Source organism: Ornithorhynchus anatinus, chromosome 18 (assembly GCF_004115215.2).
Source record: "Ornithorhynchus anatinus isolate Pmale09 chromosome 18, mOrnAna1.pri.v4, whole genome shotgun sequence".
Classification (NCBI taxonomy): domain Eukaryota; kingdom Metazoa; phylum Chordata; class Mammalia; order Monotremata; family Ornithorhynchidae; genus Ornithorhynchus; species Ornithorhynchus anatinus.
Window position 1 is genome coordinate 28,385,786 of NC_041745.1, and position 17,489 is coordinate 28,403,274.

The 17,489-nt window shown below is 48.1% G+C and overlaps 1 protein-coding gene across 7 annotated transcripts in view; it reads left to right on the forward strand.

Annotated features, from left to right (window-relative positions):
* RBM47 (RNA binding motif protein 47) overlaps nt 1–9,351 on the forward strand; it is a 130,426-nt gene extending 121,075 nt beyond the window's left edge. For all 7 annotated transcript variants that reach the window (XM_029046683.2, XM_029046682.2, XM_029046684.2 and 4 more), the window contains 2 exons: nt 3,750–3,934; nt 6,491–9,351. In XM_029046683.2, the coding sequence (XP_028902516.1) occupies nt 3,750–3,934; nt 6,491–6,733 (428 nt within the window). In that variant the 3' untranslated portion in view covers nt 6,734–9,351. The remainder of the gene's footprint in view (nt 1–3,749; nt 3,935–6,490) is intronic.
* The last annotated feature ends 8,138 nt before the right edge of the window (nt 9,352–17,489 follow it).

Below are 17,489 nucleotides of genomic sequence, written 5' to 3' on the forward strand. Positions count from 1 at the left end.
AAGCCCATGCTCTTTCCACTGAGCCACGCTGCTTCTCCAAGTACTACCATAAGTAGTACTTATGGTATTTTTTAAGCACTTACTATGTGTCAGGAACTGTAATAAGCGTTGGGGTGGATACAAGCAAATCGTGTTGAACACAGTCCCTGTCCCACATGGGGATCGCAGTTTTAATCCCCATTTTATAGATGAAGGAACTGAGGTACAGAGAGAAGTAAAGTGAAATACACAAGATCAACCAGCAGTTTAAGTGCTTGGGAAGTACAATAGGCACAGTCCCTGCCCTCAAGGAGCTTATGGTCTAGTGGGTAGACCCGACATTTAAATAGATTACCCACAAGGGGAAGAAGCAGAGGATAAGGATATGTAAATAAGTGCTGTGGGACTGGAGGTGGGGTGAGTATCAAAGTGCACAGAGGCTGCAGAAAGTAGCACGGGGCTAGGGGGGCAGGTGCGGGATTAATCAGGGAAGTCTTCCTGGCCCCTGCCCTTCCTGGGTCCTCGAGGGCAGACTTGGATCTTGGCCTGGTGCCCCAGACCCTTCATCTACCAACCCAACCCCAGGGCCTGGCCCAGAGAATAGAGCCAGCCTGTGGTGGATGGGCATTCTGATTTCAGTCTGGAAATTTGAGGGCTGGTCCCGCTGCCCACTTTAGGTCTCTTGGGATATGCTTATGTACCCAAAATCTAAAAGTTGCCAGGACACCAGTCCTTTATAAAAATAAAATGGGCAGCTGAGATTTTAGAATGACAGAGGGATGGAAAAATCCCCTCACATCAGCACCACCTCTCTCCCTGAATTAGGTGGGGAGGAGCAGGTCAGAGCAGAGCAGGAGCAGGGAGAAGCAGCTTGGCCCAGTGGAAAGAGCTCAGGTCTGCAAGTCAGGACCTGGGCTTTAATCCTGGCTCTGCCGCTTGACTGCCGTGTGACCTCAGGCTAGTCACTTAACTTCTCTGTGCCTCAGTTACCTCACCTGTAAAATGGGGATTAAGACTATGAGTCCCATGTGGGACAGGGACTGTGTACAACCCAATTAACTTCTATCTAATCCACATAGTAAACTCTTAACAAATACAATTCGCTGAGACCCATGGGTCCAAGTGCAGGACAGGGCCACCACCTTCTGTCTCTGCCTCTACCACCGTCACCTTCTGCCTCGAATGCCACCACCCACTTCCTCTGCTGCCAGCATCACCTGAGCCTAAGTAGCATTGGCCACAACTCTACCAAATCATCCTGAGCCTGTAGGAACTGTCACAGCAGTTTGGAAGACAGGAGTTGCTGTGGCATTAGAGGCACATCCCTGTCCCTCCTCCCTTTCTTCCTTCTCCCCCTTTACTCTCTCTCTCTGTCCTGTCTGTTCTCTATTCCTCTCTCGCCTCACCCTTCAGAGATCCTACTCAAAAATATCCAGAATTCAGTTTCCTGTTTGAGCAGGCCACCAGCCCCATCCCCACCACAGCTGGTCTTTCCTGCAATAATAGTAATAGTATTTATTAAGCGCTTACAGTGTGTAGAGTACTGCTCTAAGCTCAGAGAGAGATACACAAATGGGAATTAGACACAGTTCCTATCCCTTAAGGGGCTCCTAATCTAAGTAGCGGACCTACCCTCAGGGTCCTTGGAATTGAGAAGTAGCATAGCGTAGTACATAGAGCATGGGCCCGGGAGTGAGAAGGTCATGGATTCTAATCCTGACTCCACACCTTGCCTGATGTGTCCTTGGGGTAGTCACTTCACTTCTCTGTGCCTCAGTTCCTTCTGTAAAATGGGGACTGACACTGTGGTAGCCCCACTTGGGACAGGGACTGTGTCCAACCCTACTGGCTTGTAATAATAATAATGGTATTTATTAAGCGCTTACTATGCGCCAAACAAAGTTCTGGGATAGATACAAGGTTATCAGGTTGTCCTACGTGGGGCTCACAGTTAATCCCCAATTTGCAGATGAGGTAACAGACACAGAGAAGTTAAATGACTTGCCCAAAGTCACAAAGCTGACAAGTGGCAGAGCTGAGATTAGAACTCACAACCTCTGACTCTCAAACTTGAGCTCTTTCCACTAAGCCACACTGCTTCCCTTGTATCCACCCGAGTATTTAGAACAGTTCTTGGCATATAGTAAGAGCTTAACAAATACCATTATTATTACTATTATAATTAAATAACAATAGTACTTGTTAAGTGCTTACTATATGTCAAGCAGTGTTGTAAGTGCTGGTATGCAAACAAGCCAGTCAGATTGGACACAGGGACATAGGATTGAATTCCCATTTTACAGATGAGGTAACAGACACCGAGAAAATTGCCCGAGGTCACTCAGCAGACACATGACCGAGACAAGATTAAAACCCAGGTCCTTGATTCCCAGACTTGTGCTCTAATCAAAGTCCGGGAACAATGGGCCATGGTCTGCTATGAGGCTGGATGGGGGAGCAAGGACAGACAGGAAGGAATGAAAGTGTCTAATGGTGGTGGCTGTGCCGGGCTTGGGCTGAGATACAACTACAGATGGGGTGGAGATTGGGTTAGGACAGGGCCCGAGCAGGCTGCGGGTACGAGATGCCTGGTTTTGAGCCTGAAAAGGGAATAGGTCCCCTCAGCCTTGTCCAGGGTTCTCTCCATCTAGATTGTAAGCTCAGTGTGGGCAGGAATGGGTCTGTTTATTGTTATATTGTATCCTCCCAAGCTCTTAATACAGTGCTCTACACATAGTAAGCACTCAATAAATACGATTGACTGACGGTAGAGATGGCTGGAGATAAGATCCATATCCAGCCTCGACATGACCCCCTTGGCAGAATAGCCTGCTGTGAAGCAGCATTACCTAGTGGAAAGAGCACGGGCCTGGAAGTGAGAGGATGTGGATTCTAATCCTGACTCTGCCACGTGTCTGCTGTGTGATCTTGGACAGGTCTCTTCACTTCTGCAGCGTGGCTTAGTGGATAGAGTCAGAAGGTCATGGGTTCTAATCTCGGCTCTACCACATGTCTGCAGTGTGAACTTGGGCAGGTCACTTCTCTGGGCCTCAATTACCTCATCTGTAAAGTGGGCATTAAAAGTGTGAGCCTCATGGGGGACAAGGGACTGTGTTCAACCTGATTAACTTGTATCTACACCAGCACTTAGAAGAGTGCTTGGCACATAGTAAGCGCTTAATTATTCTGCCCCTCACTTACCTCATCTGTAAAATGGGGACTAAGACCGAGAGCCCTACGTTATACCTGATAACCTTGCGTAGAAGCCGCATGACTTAATGGAAGAGGCACGGGCCTAGAAGTCAGAGGTCATGGGTTCTAATCCTGACTCTGCCACTCATCAGCTGTGTGCCTTTGGGCAAGTCACTTAATTCATTCAGTCGTATTTTTGAGCGCTTGCAAAGAGCACTGTACTAAACGCTTGGAATGTAGAATTCGGCAACAGATAGAGACAGTCTCTGCCCAACCTAACTTCTCTGTGCCTCAGTTGCCTCATCAGTAAAATGGGGATGAAGACTGTGAGCCCCACGTGGGACAACCTGATTACCTTGTATCTACCCCGGTGCTTAGAACAGTGCTTGGCACATAGTAAACACTTAACAAATACCACCGTTATTATTATCTACCCAATGCTTAGAAGAGTGCTCGGCACATCCTAAGCACGTAACAAATATCATGGCTATACCCTCCCCTCCCACACGTAGAGAAAGTCTGCATGCCTTTGCCAACTATACTGACCCCATTTTTCCTTGCCGCACCGACCTCTCTAGTGGCCATTCCCACCATCGGGGCCCAGTACTCCATGTTCCAGCCGGCTCCTGCTCCCAAGATGCTGGAGGACGGCAAAATCCACACGATGGAGCACATGCTCAACCCCATCACCGTGCAGCCTGACGCTGCCGTCGCCGCCGCTGCTGCCGTCCTTCCGGCTGTCTCCACGCCTCCCCCGTTCCAGGTGGGTTTTTTGCAGGTTCACTTCTGAAAGGTCTCAATCAATCAGCCAACGGTAAGCTCGTTGTAGGCAGTGAATTTTTCATATTGTTATGTTGTACTCTCCCAAGAGCTTAGTACAGTGCTCTGCACACAGTAAGTGCTCAGTAAATACAGTGGACTGACTGGCATTTATTAAACATTTACTGTGGGCCAGTACAGTGTGATAGCATTGGTAGACGCAATCCCTGCCCTCAAGGATTTTCCTTCCTTGGATCCAAATCTACCAAATTCCCACCCCGGGCTGGCCCCGGGGGCAGGGCACAGAGGACTCTGGGCACATGTGTCTGTGGACATTGCAGTAGGAACTGAAAGGTAAAACATAAATGCTCAGAAGCCCTGGGAAGATGAGGAAGATTGGGTTGACTATGGAAGGCAAGCACCAGGGTTCTAAAAATTCAGGGCGTTCTAAAAATTGCTTAGACTAACATTGCTTGACATCCGTAATCATGATGTACAACTTCCATACTGTGGGTTTGTGGAGCCAACAGAAGAGTGGATCAGAGCCGCAGAGATTAGCAGGTCAGAGTGGGAAGCAGAAACAAAAGAGAAGACAATGAAGAATAAGGGGAACAGTGAATAAGTATCCTTTGTGACAGGGAGAGAAGAGGGTGATTCCTAGATGGCTAGTGGATAAATTGCAGATTTTCCCAAATTCCATCTTCTCCCCGAGCTTCATTCTCTGTCTTGCCTAAGACTTTACCAGAATAGTCCAGACTGTTGGCTGACCTCTTCTCCCTGCCGCATAGAAGCTTGAATGAGCAGAGAAGTGACCCAAAGCAAAGGGCATGGCCAAACCACAGATTGGATAATCTTTTAAATTATTATTATTATTAATATAAGGAGTGCTTATACTGTATCAAGCACTAGGGTAGATACAAGGTAATCAGATTGAACACAGGTCATAGTGTCACAGGGCTCACAGTCTAAAAGGGAGGGAGATTTGGTATTTTATCCCCATTTTACAGAGGAGGAACTGAGGCATAGAAAGATTAAGTGATTTACCCAGGTCACATAGCTGGAACTAGAACCTGGAGCTCCAACTTCCAGTCCTGTGCTCTTTCCATTTGTCCACACTGCCTCGGTATATTGCTGAGGTCAAATCCCCAGTCCTGTAAGCCTGCCCGCCCTCCAACACACACACACACACATACCACAGACGCTTTCTCCTGCACTGCCTCCCGGCGACTTGTCAATCTGCAGGAGGAGAAAGAGAAGGAGGAGGAGGGGAATGTGCTCCAGGAGGTAGACCAGCTGCCAGTACCCCAGTAATCCTACCTGTGTTGTAGTTGCCCACCCACATGGTTCTCTCTGATCGAGAGCCAAGGGGGCTACCGCTGACTTGAGAGGGGTGGATTTCCCTTTAGAGCTTCTCCCTAGAGCAGCCGTTACAGCAAGCTGACCCTACTGTGACACCCCAGTTCCACCCTTGAGCCCCCTGAGCCATGCTGTTCCCACCAAGGGTTCACTGCTCCCGACCTACGTGCAGGTTGTTGTAGACATTTACTTGGACCAGGAGGGTCCGGTCCCGGCCCAGGCTGAGGCAAGCTAGGACAGGGGTGTCCGGGAAGGGGCAGGGCACAGCTGATGGTTATTCCCCAGGCCGGCTGAGTGCTGGATAGAAGGAAGGCAAACTGATCCCTCATGTACTTACAAACCCACACACTCACACGTACTCATGCTTAAACCCAATCATTCTCACGTCCTCCTGCTCTCTCAGACTGTTGTCATACTCACTTATTTCCAAACCCACCCACTCTGCACTGAGTTGGCAAGGTCTTGGGCTGCTAGGGTGCAGAAGACCCAGCTGTCCAGCACATGTGGAGCACTCAGAGTCCCGCAGAGCTGGGGCTGAGAGGGGACTAGACTGGGTTAGGGCTGGATTGGATCTGGGCTGGGCTGGGGCTGGGTCAGTCCATCAATCAATCATATCTTTTGAAAGCTTACTGTTTGCAGAGCACTGTAATCTCATGGTCATGGAATGTGTCTGTTATATTGTTACATTGTACTCTTCCAAGCACTTACAGTCTTGAGGGTGGGCCAAGACATTAGTATAAATTAAATTACGGAGATGTACATCAGTGCTGTGGGGCTGAGGGGGAGATGAATAAAGGGAATAAGTCAAGGTGAGGAGCAAGTCAAGGTGATGCCGAAGGGAGTGGGGGAAGAGGAAAGGAGGGCTTCCTCAGGGAGGGCCTCTTGGAGGAGATGGGCCTTCGATAGGGCTTTGAAGCGGGGAGAGTAATTGTCGGATATGAGGAGGGAGGGTGTTCCAGGCCAGAGGCAGGATGTGGGTGAGATATTGGCGGGGAGATAGACGAGATCAGGGTCCAGTGAGAGGGTTAGCATTAGAGGAGTGAAGCACGCTGACTGGATTGTAGTAAGAGAGTAGCGAGGTGAGGAAGGAGAGGTCAAGGTGATTGAGTGCTTTAAAACCGATGGCAAGGCTGGGTGGACGAGGCTAGGGCTGGACTGGGGCCAGGGCCAGGGTTTATTCACCAAGCCTCCTTCTGTTCTTCAGGGCCGTCCGATAACCCCAGTGTACACCATGGCCCCAAATGTCCAGAGAATTCCTACTGCTGGCATCTACGGGGCAAGTTACGTCCCGTTCGCTGCCCCGGCCACAGCCACAGCCACGATAGCCACACTGCAGAAGAACGCGGCCGCGGCAGCGGTGTACGGGGGTTACGCCGGCTACATGTCGCAGGCATTTCCTGCGGCGACCATCCAGGTGCCCATCCATGACGTGTACCAGACATACTAATGCCCGGCCCCCGCCGGAACCGAGACCCGAAGGAACTTTTACTATTTATGAAGAACAACTCTACTGCAACAGCCCTCTTGGAACTTAGTGAATATAGAAACCCCTGAGCGTGGAGAATGTTAGCAGATGATCTCTTGAAATATTTTATACATATGAAGTTTTCACTCATTTTTTTTAGACTCTTTGAAAAGTGGCAGGCCTGTATTCACGCAATTCTAAGAGACTTACATGGGTTTTGCTCTACCACCTCTAGAAATCGGGATGCAGTAGCAGGTTGTATAGGTTTTTTAGCAATTATATTTTCAATATATTTGTGGTATGAAGGTTATTTTCTTAACTTCTGCACTCCAGAGATTTCTATTTTGCAGTGCCTTTAAAACTATATCAACTTTCTATTAGAAAGCACAACTGAGCAGCTAGGGAAAGTTCAAATGATGTATTTTGAAATCTGTTCAGTGGTTTGGTTTCTTTGTTTTTTTAAACCACTAATTGTGCTTTGATAAGCCCTAAAGTCCTTTTTTAAGAGTCCTGCTGCAAACAGCAGTGTAAGCAGACTGGCATTGTCCTGGTTTGACAGTGGTCAGGAAAGAAATGAAACATCGAAATTATTTTATTCCTTGGAACTGAGAACGCTAATAGTTCTCTTATTCCCCATTCAAGGATTATGCTGCTCTGCCCTCTCTCCTCCCGGCTCTGCCCCCTAGCTACCCCCTACAATTGTCTGTAACCACCTCTTCACCCTCACGAGCATCACCTCTCTATCCCCTCCCTTACCCTGCCCATCCCTGCTCTCTGCCCTGCCTCATCTTCCCCGTCTCCTCTTCCCATGACTATCCCCGACCCACATCTTCCCCCTTCTCCTACCCTGGACTTTCCCCTCTTCAAACTGGCCCTGGCAGACGTAATGCCTCCTCCATGGCTCTTCTGGTACCATACAAATTACTTTAAATAACAGAGGAGTTGTTGGCTTTAAGATCACCACCAACTTGATGATGCTTTCTATAGCATCTCATAGGGTTAGAGTGTAAATCTGATCCAGCCCAGACCAAATAACTGGCTTAGAGTTCCCCTAGAAGAATCAAACTTCCCTCCCCAAGACCCCCTTACTTGGGCACGAAAGTCGTAGTGGGACCGTAGCTGATGCGTCTGATGACAGACGTGGCCTTGTCAACCTCTCTACTCCCTCGTAGCTTCAGGCAATATCCCCTCAGCAGTTACAGGGTTGGAGCTTCGGAAATACCCCTGAGCGTAGACTGCAGCCTGCCTTCCGGGAAGACTTTAGAAGTCCTGTTTGTAAATATCTTTGAATACACCTTTTTTTAAGGCATTCTGTGTCGCAAAAGTACAAGGTATGTGGTTTGCCACAAAATGAAATTGTTTTATTTGGACTTGGTTCAGCAGGTTTGCTTTCTTAGGAGGGAAATAGGATTGCAGTGTTCTGTGGCCTGTTTCAAGGCCTGTTTAGAGTAGTGAAATGTAAGATTCTCACCCACTGGACCAACTCAGGCCAAGCGATCTGTGTAGACAGTGAGGTGCACCTTAGAGAGTGAGCTGGCAACTTCGGGTCCCATCGGGATTTACCAGATCCATGGTCTCTTCCCCGAACCAGGGGCTGAAGGGAATGTCTGTGCAGATGTGGACTGAGAGCAGGGTCGAGTCCTTAGCAAATATTTTAGATTTTGTTGAAAGATTATAAATTAAGAGATTTACTTACCCAAATGCTTACCTTCTCACCTTTTATGGGGAGGTTTTTTATATAGTAAGCAATATTTATTTAACTGTTCTTTAAGATAATTAAGAGCCTTTGAGGCCTTTAAACATACCTTGTCCACCACCCCAAGAACCTTTGGTGGCCTAGAGAAGTTGTGCAATGTTCCTGGAAAAGCCCAGGGAGACGCATCCCCGGCGAGTCGGTGCTTAATTTCCGGCGGGGACCGAGCCCTGGTACTCACGTTTGGGCCTCGGATGTCTGGGGTGTTGGCTGTGGGGCCGGGGAGGTGGTCAGGTTTCCCCGTCAACGACCACTGGAGCCAGAGGCCATGTTGGACTGGAACCGGACCAGGGAGAAGCTCACCTGGGCATCGGTCCCCGCGCAAATTAAGCGGCGGTCAGTCCAACCTTAGGACCCGGGGGCCGGCTCTTTCCCAGGGTGACCTTGGGGAGGAACCGCTACCGCTGGACAGGATGCCCCCGGCCCTTTCTGTATCATACGTGTGTGGGCGTAGCGTCTTTGAGGCCAGGATCCCGCCTTGGCCGATTGCCAAACTACCTTAACCTAGCACTGGAGAAGGGGGACCCTCCTCTCTCCGGCCCCCTCCCCCTTGCCTCCCCCCGGGGCCAGGGCCTCCCTGCCCTCCTGCCCTGTTGTTTCAGAACCATTTCATGTACACTACTGAGGTAAGTTATAACTGGAAATGTGAACGCTTTATTTTTTTAGGTTAAGAACAAACTGCGCACACACACACGAGAAAGACTCTTTTGTGTGCCCTGTTTTCAAACGCTGATACTCTAGCTCTTCTCTTTTCTCTAGTTTGGTTCTGTCTCTTTGGAAAGCTTTAAAATGGATTTAGGTCTTCCTCTTAGCGAGTAGGAAATAAAGCATTGTCCAAAAAACCACACTCTCTCTGTCCTGTGCATCATTTCCTTCCCAAAGGACCTGGGGGCGGCTGCCAGAACTCCCTCCTACCCATTTGTGTGGGGGTAGAGTTGAGGTTGGAGCTGGTCTGGTCTACGATCTATCAGTGGTATTGATTGAGCGCTTATTGGGGGCAGAGGACTGTTCTAATCTCTTGTTCTAAACACTTGAGAGTTATTACAGTAGGGTTGGTAGATACAATCCCTGCCCACTCCTATCCAACCCAATCCTTATAGTCCACCACCCTAATGCCAACCTCATCTCTGTACTTCGATCTTGTCTATCACGCCGACAACCCTTACCCACGTCCTCCCTCTGGCCTGGAACTCCTTCTCCTTTCATATCTGTTAGATCGCCACTCTCACCTTCAAAGCCCTTCTAAAATCACATCTTCCCTAAGTAATCCTCATTTCCCATACCCGCCCTCCCCTCTGTGTCACCTATGCATTAAGATCTGTACACTTAAGGACCTGATATTCACCCCACAGCACATATGTATCTATCCTTACACGCTGCCGTTTCCCCTATATGTAACATTTTAATGTCTGTCTCCTGCTAGGCTGAAAGTTCCTTGTGAGCAGGGTTCATGTCTACCAACTCTTGTACTTTCTCAAGATCTTAGTACAGTTCTCGGCATACAGTAGGCTCTCAATAAATACCACTGATTGATTGAAGGACTTTGCAATCTAGTTGGGGGCGCGGGGGCGGGGGCAGATATTAAAATGAGAGAGGAAGCAGGAGAAAGTAAGCATATATAAGAACTGGTGGTGAGGGGTGAGTACAGACCCAAGTGCATAAGTGATGCAGAAGAGAGGGTCAATATTGTGGGGAGATGAGAGGCCAGTCTTTGCCTCTTGGCTGGCACCCACAACCAGCAGACATGGGTACAATAGCCCCTTCCTGGGGGCAGGAGATGGGCAGAAGGTTGGCAGTCTAGGAGGCAAGGGGACTAACAATCCAATACCTTCTGTATGTCTGTCTGGAGAGTTTTGGGGGAGTGAGCCAGAGGGTTTGGAAGCAATTTTAGGCTCAGAATCTCCCCTCCCATCCAGCAGCCCCTGATTGCCTATCATTAGGTGAGGCCACCCCCTACTGCACCCCTGACAGGGCGGATTAGGCTGGGGGTGAGGGTGTAGATTTGGCTGGGCCCATTTTGGGCAACAGAAAGGTGGACATGGATGACAGTTCCAGCAGCGTTACTGACTCAATGACATCGAGCAGTGTTAAACTCTCTCTGGCTTGGACTCAGACGTGGGAACTCACCTGGACAGGATGTTGCCTGCTAACTCCTGAGGAGTCCTGCATCTACCTCCGAACCTTTCTTGCGGGTGTCGCTCCTCAAACTCCTCTCAAATCCCACACTGCCTGCTCCAATCACCTGCACTTTATTCCAACCCTGCCAAATAACCTATTTGGCTACCAGTTATCACCCTCTACCACCCTCCTGGCCCCTCTGAGTGACTCTTAGACCTCTCTCTCCTTCAGGGTGCCTTTCTGATCCTGGATCCTGCTGACTCCATCCCCTTGTGCCGGCCCCTGCACTCTGCTGATCACCGGCTCCACCCGTCATCAGCTGCTGCATATTATGGTTCCCTTAAAGCTGCATTGCGTCTCATATCCCAAACTCCATCCCCTCCATTCAACTCTGAATTGCTGCATTCTTACTATCACCTCCCAACATGCCACCTAATAATAAAAGTAATGGTAACTGTGGTATTTGTTTAGCATTTACAATGTGCCAAGCCCTGTACTAAACATGGGCATAGTTTCAAAATAGATTGGACACAGTCCCTGTCCCACAGAGGGCTCCCAGCCTAAGCAGGAGGGAGAATAGGTATTGAATCTCCACTTTTGCAGTTGAAGAAACTGAGCTGCAGAGAAGTGAAGTGACTTGCTCAAGTTCCTACAGCAGGCAAAGTCAGAATTAGTACTCAGGTCTTCTGACTTGTAGGCTCACACTCCACTAGGCCACCCTGCATCCTCACCCATATCTATCCCTAAACTGTCAATTAATGGTATTTTTTTATGGCATTTGTTAAGAACTTATTATGTGTCAGGCACCGTATAAGTGCTGGAGTAGATACGAGGTAATCAGATTGGACACGGTCTATGTCTCACTTAACTTTTCTATGCCTCAGTGAGTTGGCCTAGGTCCTACAGCAGCCAAGTGGGAGAGCCGGTATTAAAACCTGGATCCTTCTGACTCCCAGGCCCATGCTCTATCCACTATACCACACTTCTTCTCTATTGAGAACTTCATTGAGTGCTTCTTCTTTGTTGAGTGCTTACTGAGTGCAGAGCACTGTACTAAGCACTTGGGAGAGTAGAATATAGCACAGTTGGTAGACACATTCCCTATCCTCCATCTCATCCGATCTCAATCCCATATAACTGTCCAAAGCTTTCTTGAATTCCAAGTGGTCTGCTCCTCCCTCTAGGCAAAAAGCCATCCCTAAAAATACTTATCTCTCCAGCCAATCAAGCAGTCAACAGTATTTATGAGTTACTGTAAATTAAGTGCTTGGGAGAGTATAATACAAGAGTTGGCGGACACATTCCCTGCCCACAGGGAGCTCACAATCTAGAGGGGGAGAACCTTATATTCCCTTGAACCTCTCATTCTTTTGACCCCCTTACCCTCTGCTTTCCAACATGTTCCAGTCTACCAATATATCTATCTAAAATATGAATATTCACAGGTTGATGAGTGGGTGTGTATGTGTCCTGTTTCCCACGCTTCCTTTTGCTCCCAAAATGTAAAATGATTTTTTTTATCAGTCTTCCCCCATTAGATTGTAAACTCCTCTTGGGGAGAAGTGTATGTCTTGCTTCTGTTGTACTCCCTCCAAGCATTTGCATAGCACTTATATACATATCTGTAACATTTATATTAATGTCTGTCTCCCCCTTTAAATTCTAAGCTCTTTAAGGGAAGGGATCATGCCTATCAACTCTATTGTACTCTCCCAAGTATTTAGTGCAGTGTGCTCTGCACACAGTAAGCACTCAATAACTGCCATTGATTGATTGATTGTTTGGAAAGGAAAATGGTCAGGGCCATGAAATCAGAGAAGCTAAAATACTAGGGCAGAAGCAATAGAGAAAGCCTGCAGTTAACCTCGCAAGGATTGCCAGTCTGAATTCCTCAGTAGGGAAAGTGGAGGTGAGGTCTCTCAACAGGATAAATGACTGTTTCCTGGAACAGCTCATCCAAGAACAATAAGGAAAGATGATATCTTGGATTCAATTCTGAGAAATGGTCAGGACCTTGGGCAAGTCACTTCACTTCCCTGTGCCTCAGTTACTTCATCTCTAAAATGGTTATTAAGGCTGTGAGCCCCATGTGGGCCCTCAACTGTGCCCAACCTGATCATCTTGCATCTACCCCAGAGGTTAGTATGGTGCCTGGTACACAGTAAGCACTTTACAAATACCATTAAAAAAAAACAACAAACAAAAGCATGTTTCAGAGCTGTGAACAGGAGATGCCCTTGAAATGGTGACCACAATTCCTTAAAATTAAACATCCTTTTTGAGAGAAGGATGGGGGAGGCCAACCTAGGGCTGGTGATGCAAAGGAACGTATTTCTTCCCTACTAGTTGCTCTTGGCCTTTAGAATTGGGCTTCATGACCTTCAAACTCTAGGAAGCTGCACCCACTCAGGACCAGGGAACTCAGGACCAATCGTTGCTCCCTCCTCTGACCCTCTGTTCATCCCATTCCTGCCTCTCACATCACCACCCCAAGCCACCCCTCCCCAGCAATGCCCTCTAACAGTTCACTTCACCACCCCAAGCCACCCCTCCCAGCAGTGCCCTGACAGTTCACATCACCACCCCAAGCCACCCCTCCCCAGTAATGTCCTCTGAAATTTCACTCTTCTCCAATTTGCCCCCAACCCTCACACCACAATCTCCCATCTTTCCCACCCCATCTCAATCGCCTTGCCTCCTCCTACCTCACCTCACTACTCTTACTATAACCCAGTCCACACACTTTACTCCTCTAATGCTATTTACTCACTGTACCTCGATCTCATCTATCTCACTACCAAACTCTTGCCCACATCCTGCCTCTGGCCTGGAACGCAGTCCCTCCTCATATCCAACAATTACTCTCCTCCAAGAGGCCTACCTTGATGAAGCCCTCGTTTCCTCTTCTCCCACTTCCTTCTGGGTCACTCTGACTTGCTCCCTTTATTCACCCCCCTTCCCAACCTCGCAGCACTTATGTCCATATTTGTAATTTTATGTATTTATATTGTCTGTCTCTTGCTCTGGACTGTAAGATCGTTGTGAGCAGGAAATGTGTCTATCATATTGTACTCTCTCAAGCACTTAGTACAATGCTCTGCACACAGTAGCATTCAATAAATACAATTGATTGACTGAAATCCCCGCTTACATGCAAGTTGGGGAACCCTTGTTCCACCACGGGAAAACTCTTTCACCCTCAATCTGTTCCCTAACTCAGGGGCTGCTCCTGCTTTACCATCACCGAGACTCGGCTCACTGCAGATGACACTGTCATCCTACTGCTCTTTCCTGCTGGGGGCTTCATCTTATCCTAGTCCCCCCATCTCACAGGGAAACAGGGAAGAATCAGCCTCCTTCTTGCCCCTTTAGGACCCTTTTGCCCCCTCCATTCCCCCCCCCAAAGTGCCTTTCTTGGAACCCCACATCATTGGCCTCTGCAATGTGCAGGCTGGGTTGTAGTGGGAGATGAGCAAGGAGAGGTAGGCAGAAGAGAGCTGATTGAGAGCCTTAAAGATGATAGAGAGAACTTTCTGCTTGATGCAGAGATGGACAGCCATTGGAGTTACTTGTTGAATATTTGTTTGCAATTTGATATATAACCCATCAGATTAAAAGCTTGAGGGAAGGGGCAGCATCTGGTACTTAATACAGTGCTCGGCACATTGTATGCACTCAGTGAATACTATGTCTACATACTCAGAGAATCAGCAGGCCTGGGAGTCAGAGGACCAAGGTTCTAATCCTGGCTCCACCACTTACCTGCTGTGTGGCCTTGAGCAAGTCAATTAACTTCTCTGTGCCTCTGTTCCCTCATCTGCAAAATGGGTATTCAATACTCATTTTCCCTTCTACTCAGATTGTGAGCCCCCTGTGTGTTCCAGTGAGCTAGTATCTACCCCAGTGCATAGTATAGTGCTTGACACATCAAAAATGTTTAACAAATATATTATATAGATTGATTGTATCTGTGTGTGCATGTCTGTGTGTGTTGTATATGTCCACATGTACAAGTGTCCTGGCCTTTGCTCTGGGCTACCTCACTGGATGCTGGGTCTTGGTCTCTGTCCAGCATGTGGGGCAGTGGGCACTGGTGACTTCCAGTAAGGTCCCTGGCTGGCTGGCTGGTTGGGGACTGATTGGATCAGACTATCCCCTGATTCCATGCTGCCCCTCTATGCCACTCAAGAGCTGGGAGGACAACTTGACCCTAATTCTCTCCTGACTCTCTGGGCCCTGGCATTGAAATCTGATTTTGATTCCTATTTTTCCCACCCTGGGAGCAAAAAGCATTGCTCCCCAGGCAGTGGGCATAGATCTTCCTGGAATTTCAGCACTGGCAGATGGAGCAGTGGAGTCCTGCCCACACTGTCTTCACCCCTGGGGCCTGGATCTATGCCTGATTTGGGCTTAGCCTCTTTCCATTTCAATCTATGAGAAAAATCACTTCCTCCTCACTGCAGTGGCCTCTGCTCCCATCCAGCCCCACCTAACTTGTTTTTTTTAACATTTTGTAAGTATGAGTTAGTTCACGCCCCAAGAAGAGAAGTGACTCCCCTTAATGCTTTCTGCAGGAGGGGTTGGTGAACTCTGGGATAGGGTACACCGTTGCCTTCTCCAGCCAAAGAGAGACAAGAAAACACTACCATTAGACACTAGGCTGTGTAAAAGACCTGTTCTGGTTCAGCTTGCAACTAGAGGATTCTTTCACTGATCCTGGGTCTCTTCCCTTTGAAAGCAGCGACACTAACACACCTTCTTCTGCTAATCAGGGCCTCCTTTCATCCAGCTGTCTTGGTGGGTTTAATAATAATAATTATGGTATTTGTTAAGTACTTACTACATCCCAAGTACTGTTGGAACACGGAAGCCAGTCTTGGGCTACTGGGGAGAGCAGACATCTGGCCCTGGGCAAAGAAAGGTCCCAGATTTTCCCCTCGGTTCTGCTGTCCAGTTCCAGAAGTTCATAATTTGGTTTGCCAGAGGCCAGTTAGTCACCTCTGGTAGTACTATTACTAGTACTATTAATTATTATTATTATTATTATGGTATTTGTTAAGCACTTACTATGTGCAAAGCACTGTTCTACAGCTACTACTCCAACTGCTATTACATCTATAAATTATATTATAGAAGAAGCATTGTGGCCTAATGCTTGGGCCTGGGAGTCAGAAGGACCTGGGTTCCAAGAGCAGGGAAGGTGTTATATTGTACTTTCCGAAGCTCTCAGTACAGTGCTCTGCACACAGTAAGTGTTCAATAAATACTATTGACTGAACAATCCCAGATCTGCCTCTTGTCTGTTATGTGACTTTGGGTAAGTCATTTTGCTTCTCTGTGCCTCGGGTACCTCATCTGTAAAATGGGGATTAAGACTGTGTGCCCCATGTGGGACATGGACTGTGTCCCACTGGTTACTTTGTATCTACTCCAGTGCTTAGCACAATGCCTGACATATAGTAAGTCCTTAACAGATACCATAAAAAAGTAGTTTTTATAAAAGAGAACTTATCTCTTCTAAGAGCAAAGGTACCTGCCTGGGCCACATGATGGTGGAGCAGAATCAGTTGGCTAACCTCTAGACTGAAAGCCTGTGTGAGCAGGGATTGTGTCGTAATATTGTACTCTCCCAAGTGCTTAGCACAGTAAGACTGACTGACTGACTATGAGGAGGATGTTCTGAGCCCTCTGGAGGCTTCAGAACTGCAATAGCTGCTGTGGTCAGTCCCACGATTGGCTCCTGGCCCCAGGGCACCCTGGCCTGAGGCTGGACAGTCCTCCTTAGCCAAGGGGACCAAGGACTACCCAGCACCAGAAGGAGCGGGGAGTAGGGGTGGAAGAGGACAAACAGTCAGCCACTTGGGATGTTGAGAGACAGAGCCTTGGGAAGTGTCAGAGGGCAGAAGCTAGATTGCAGAGGTGGTTCAGGCCTGGATAAGGGGGAAGAACCCTGAGCCACTTTCAGGTCACTCTTCGTTCCTTCCAAGCCGACTTTCTAGCTGGACCCTGCTGCTCTCAACCTTCTATTTTATGGTATTTCTTGAGCACTTACCATGTGCTTACTATGCTACACTATTACTATTACTATGCTACACTATACTATTACTACAAGCACTTACTATGCCAGGCACTGTACTAAGTGCTGGGATAGATACAAGATAGTAAGCACTTAAATGCCATTAAATAAAAAAAAATTTAAAAACCCATAAAACCATTTAAAAAGTTTGATGTGGGAGGGTGGGTTGATCCCACATCAGACTTCTCAGGCACTTTCTCACACACTGATAAGACCTCACTATCAAGAGTGACATCTTCTAAATCAAAAGACAGTTTGGATGGGGCCGGAGTTGGGGCGAGAGGAGAGAGAGAGAGAAAGAGAGTAAGAGAGAGTGTGTGTGTGAGTGTGTGTTTGCCCTTGTGCTGTGAGATTGTACGTCGGTGAGTATGCGTCTTTTATGTCGTCGCAGTCCCTGTTTCACTATCCTTTTCTTTGAACCAAACTAAACTCCCCTCAACCTTCTAAGCCTCCCTGCCAACACACACTTTTGCTTTTCCCAGCTCCATCCCTGACCTCTGACCCCTGGACCCTTGCCTCCGGCTAAGTCCAGACACTCCCTTCCCTCTGCTCCTGGAAGCCTCTGTTGGCTGAGTCTATAGAGAAGGGCTATGGTCTGATCCCTCCCTCTCTCTGGGTCCCAGCCTGAGTTCTGATCTGAGCTCCCCAACTTGCCTTCTCTGTGTCCTCAGGCAAGTCATTTAGCAGCTTTGTGCCTCAGTTTCCTCATCTATAAAATGAGGATTCAATTCCCATTTTCCCTCAATCTTCGACTGTGAGCCCCGTGTGGGAGAGGGATTGGGTCCAATCTT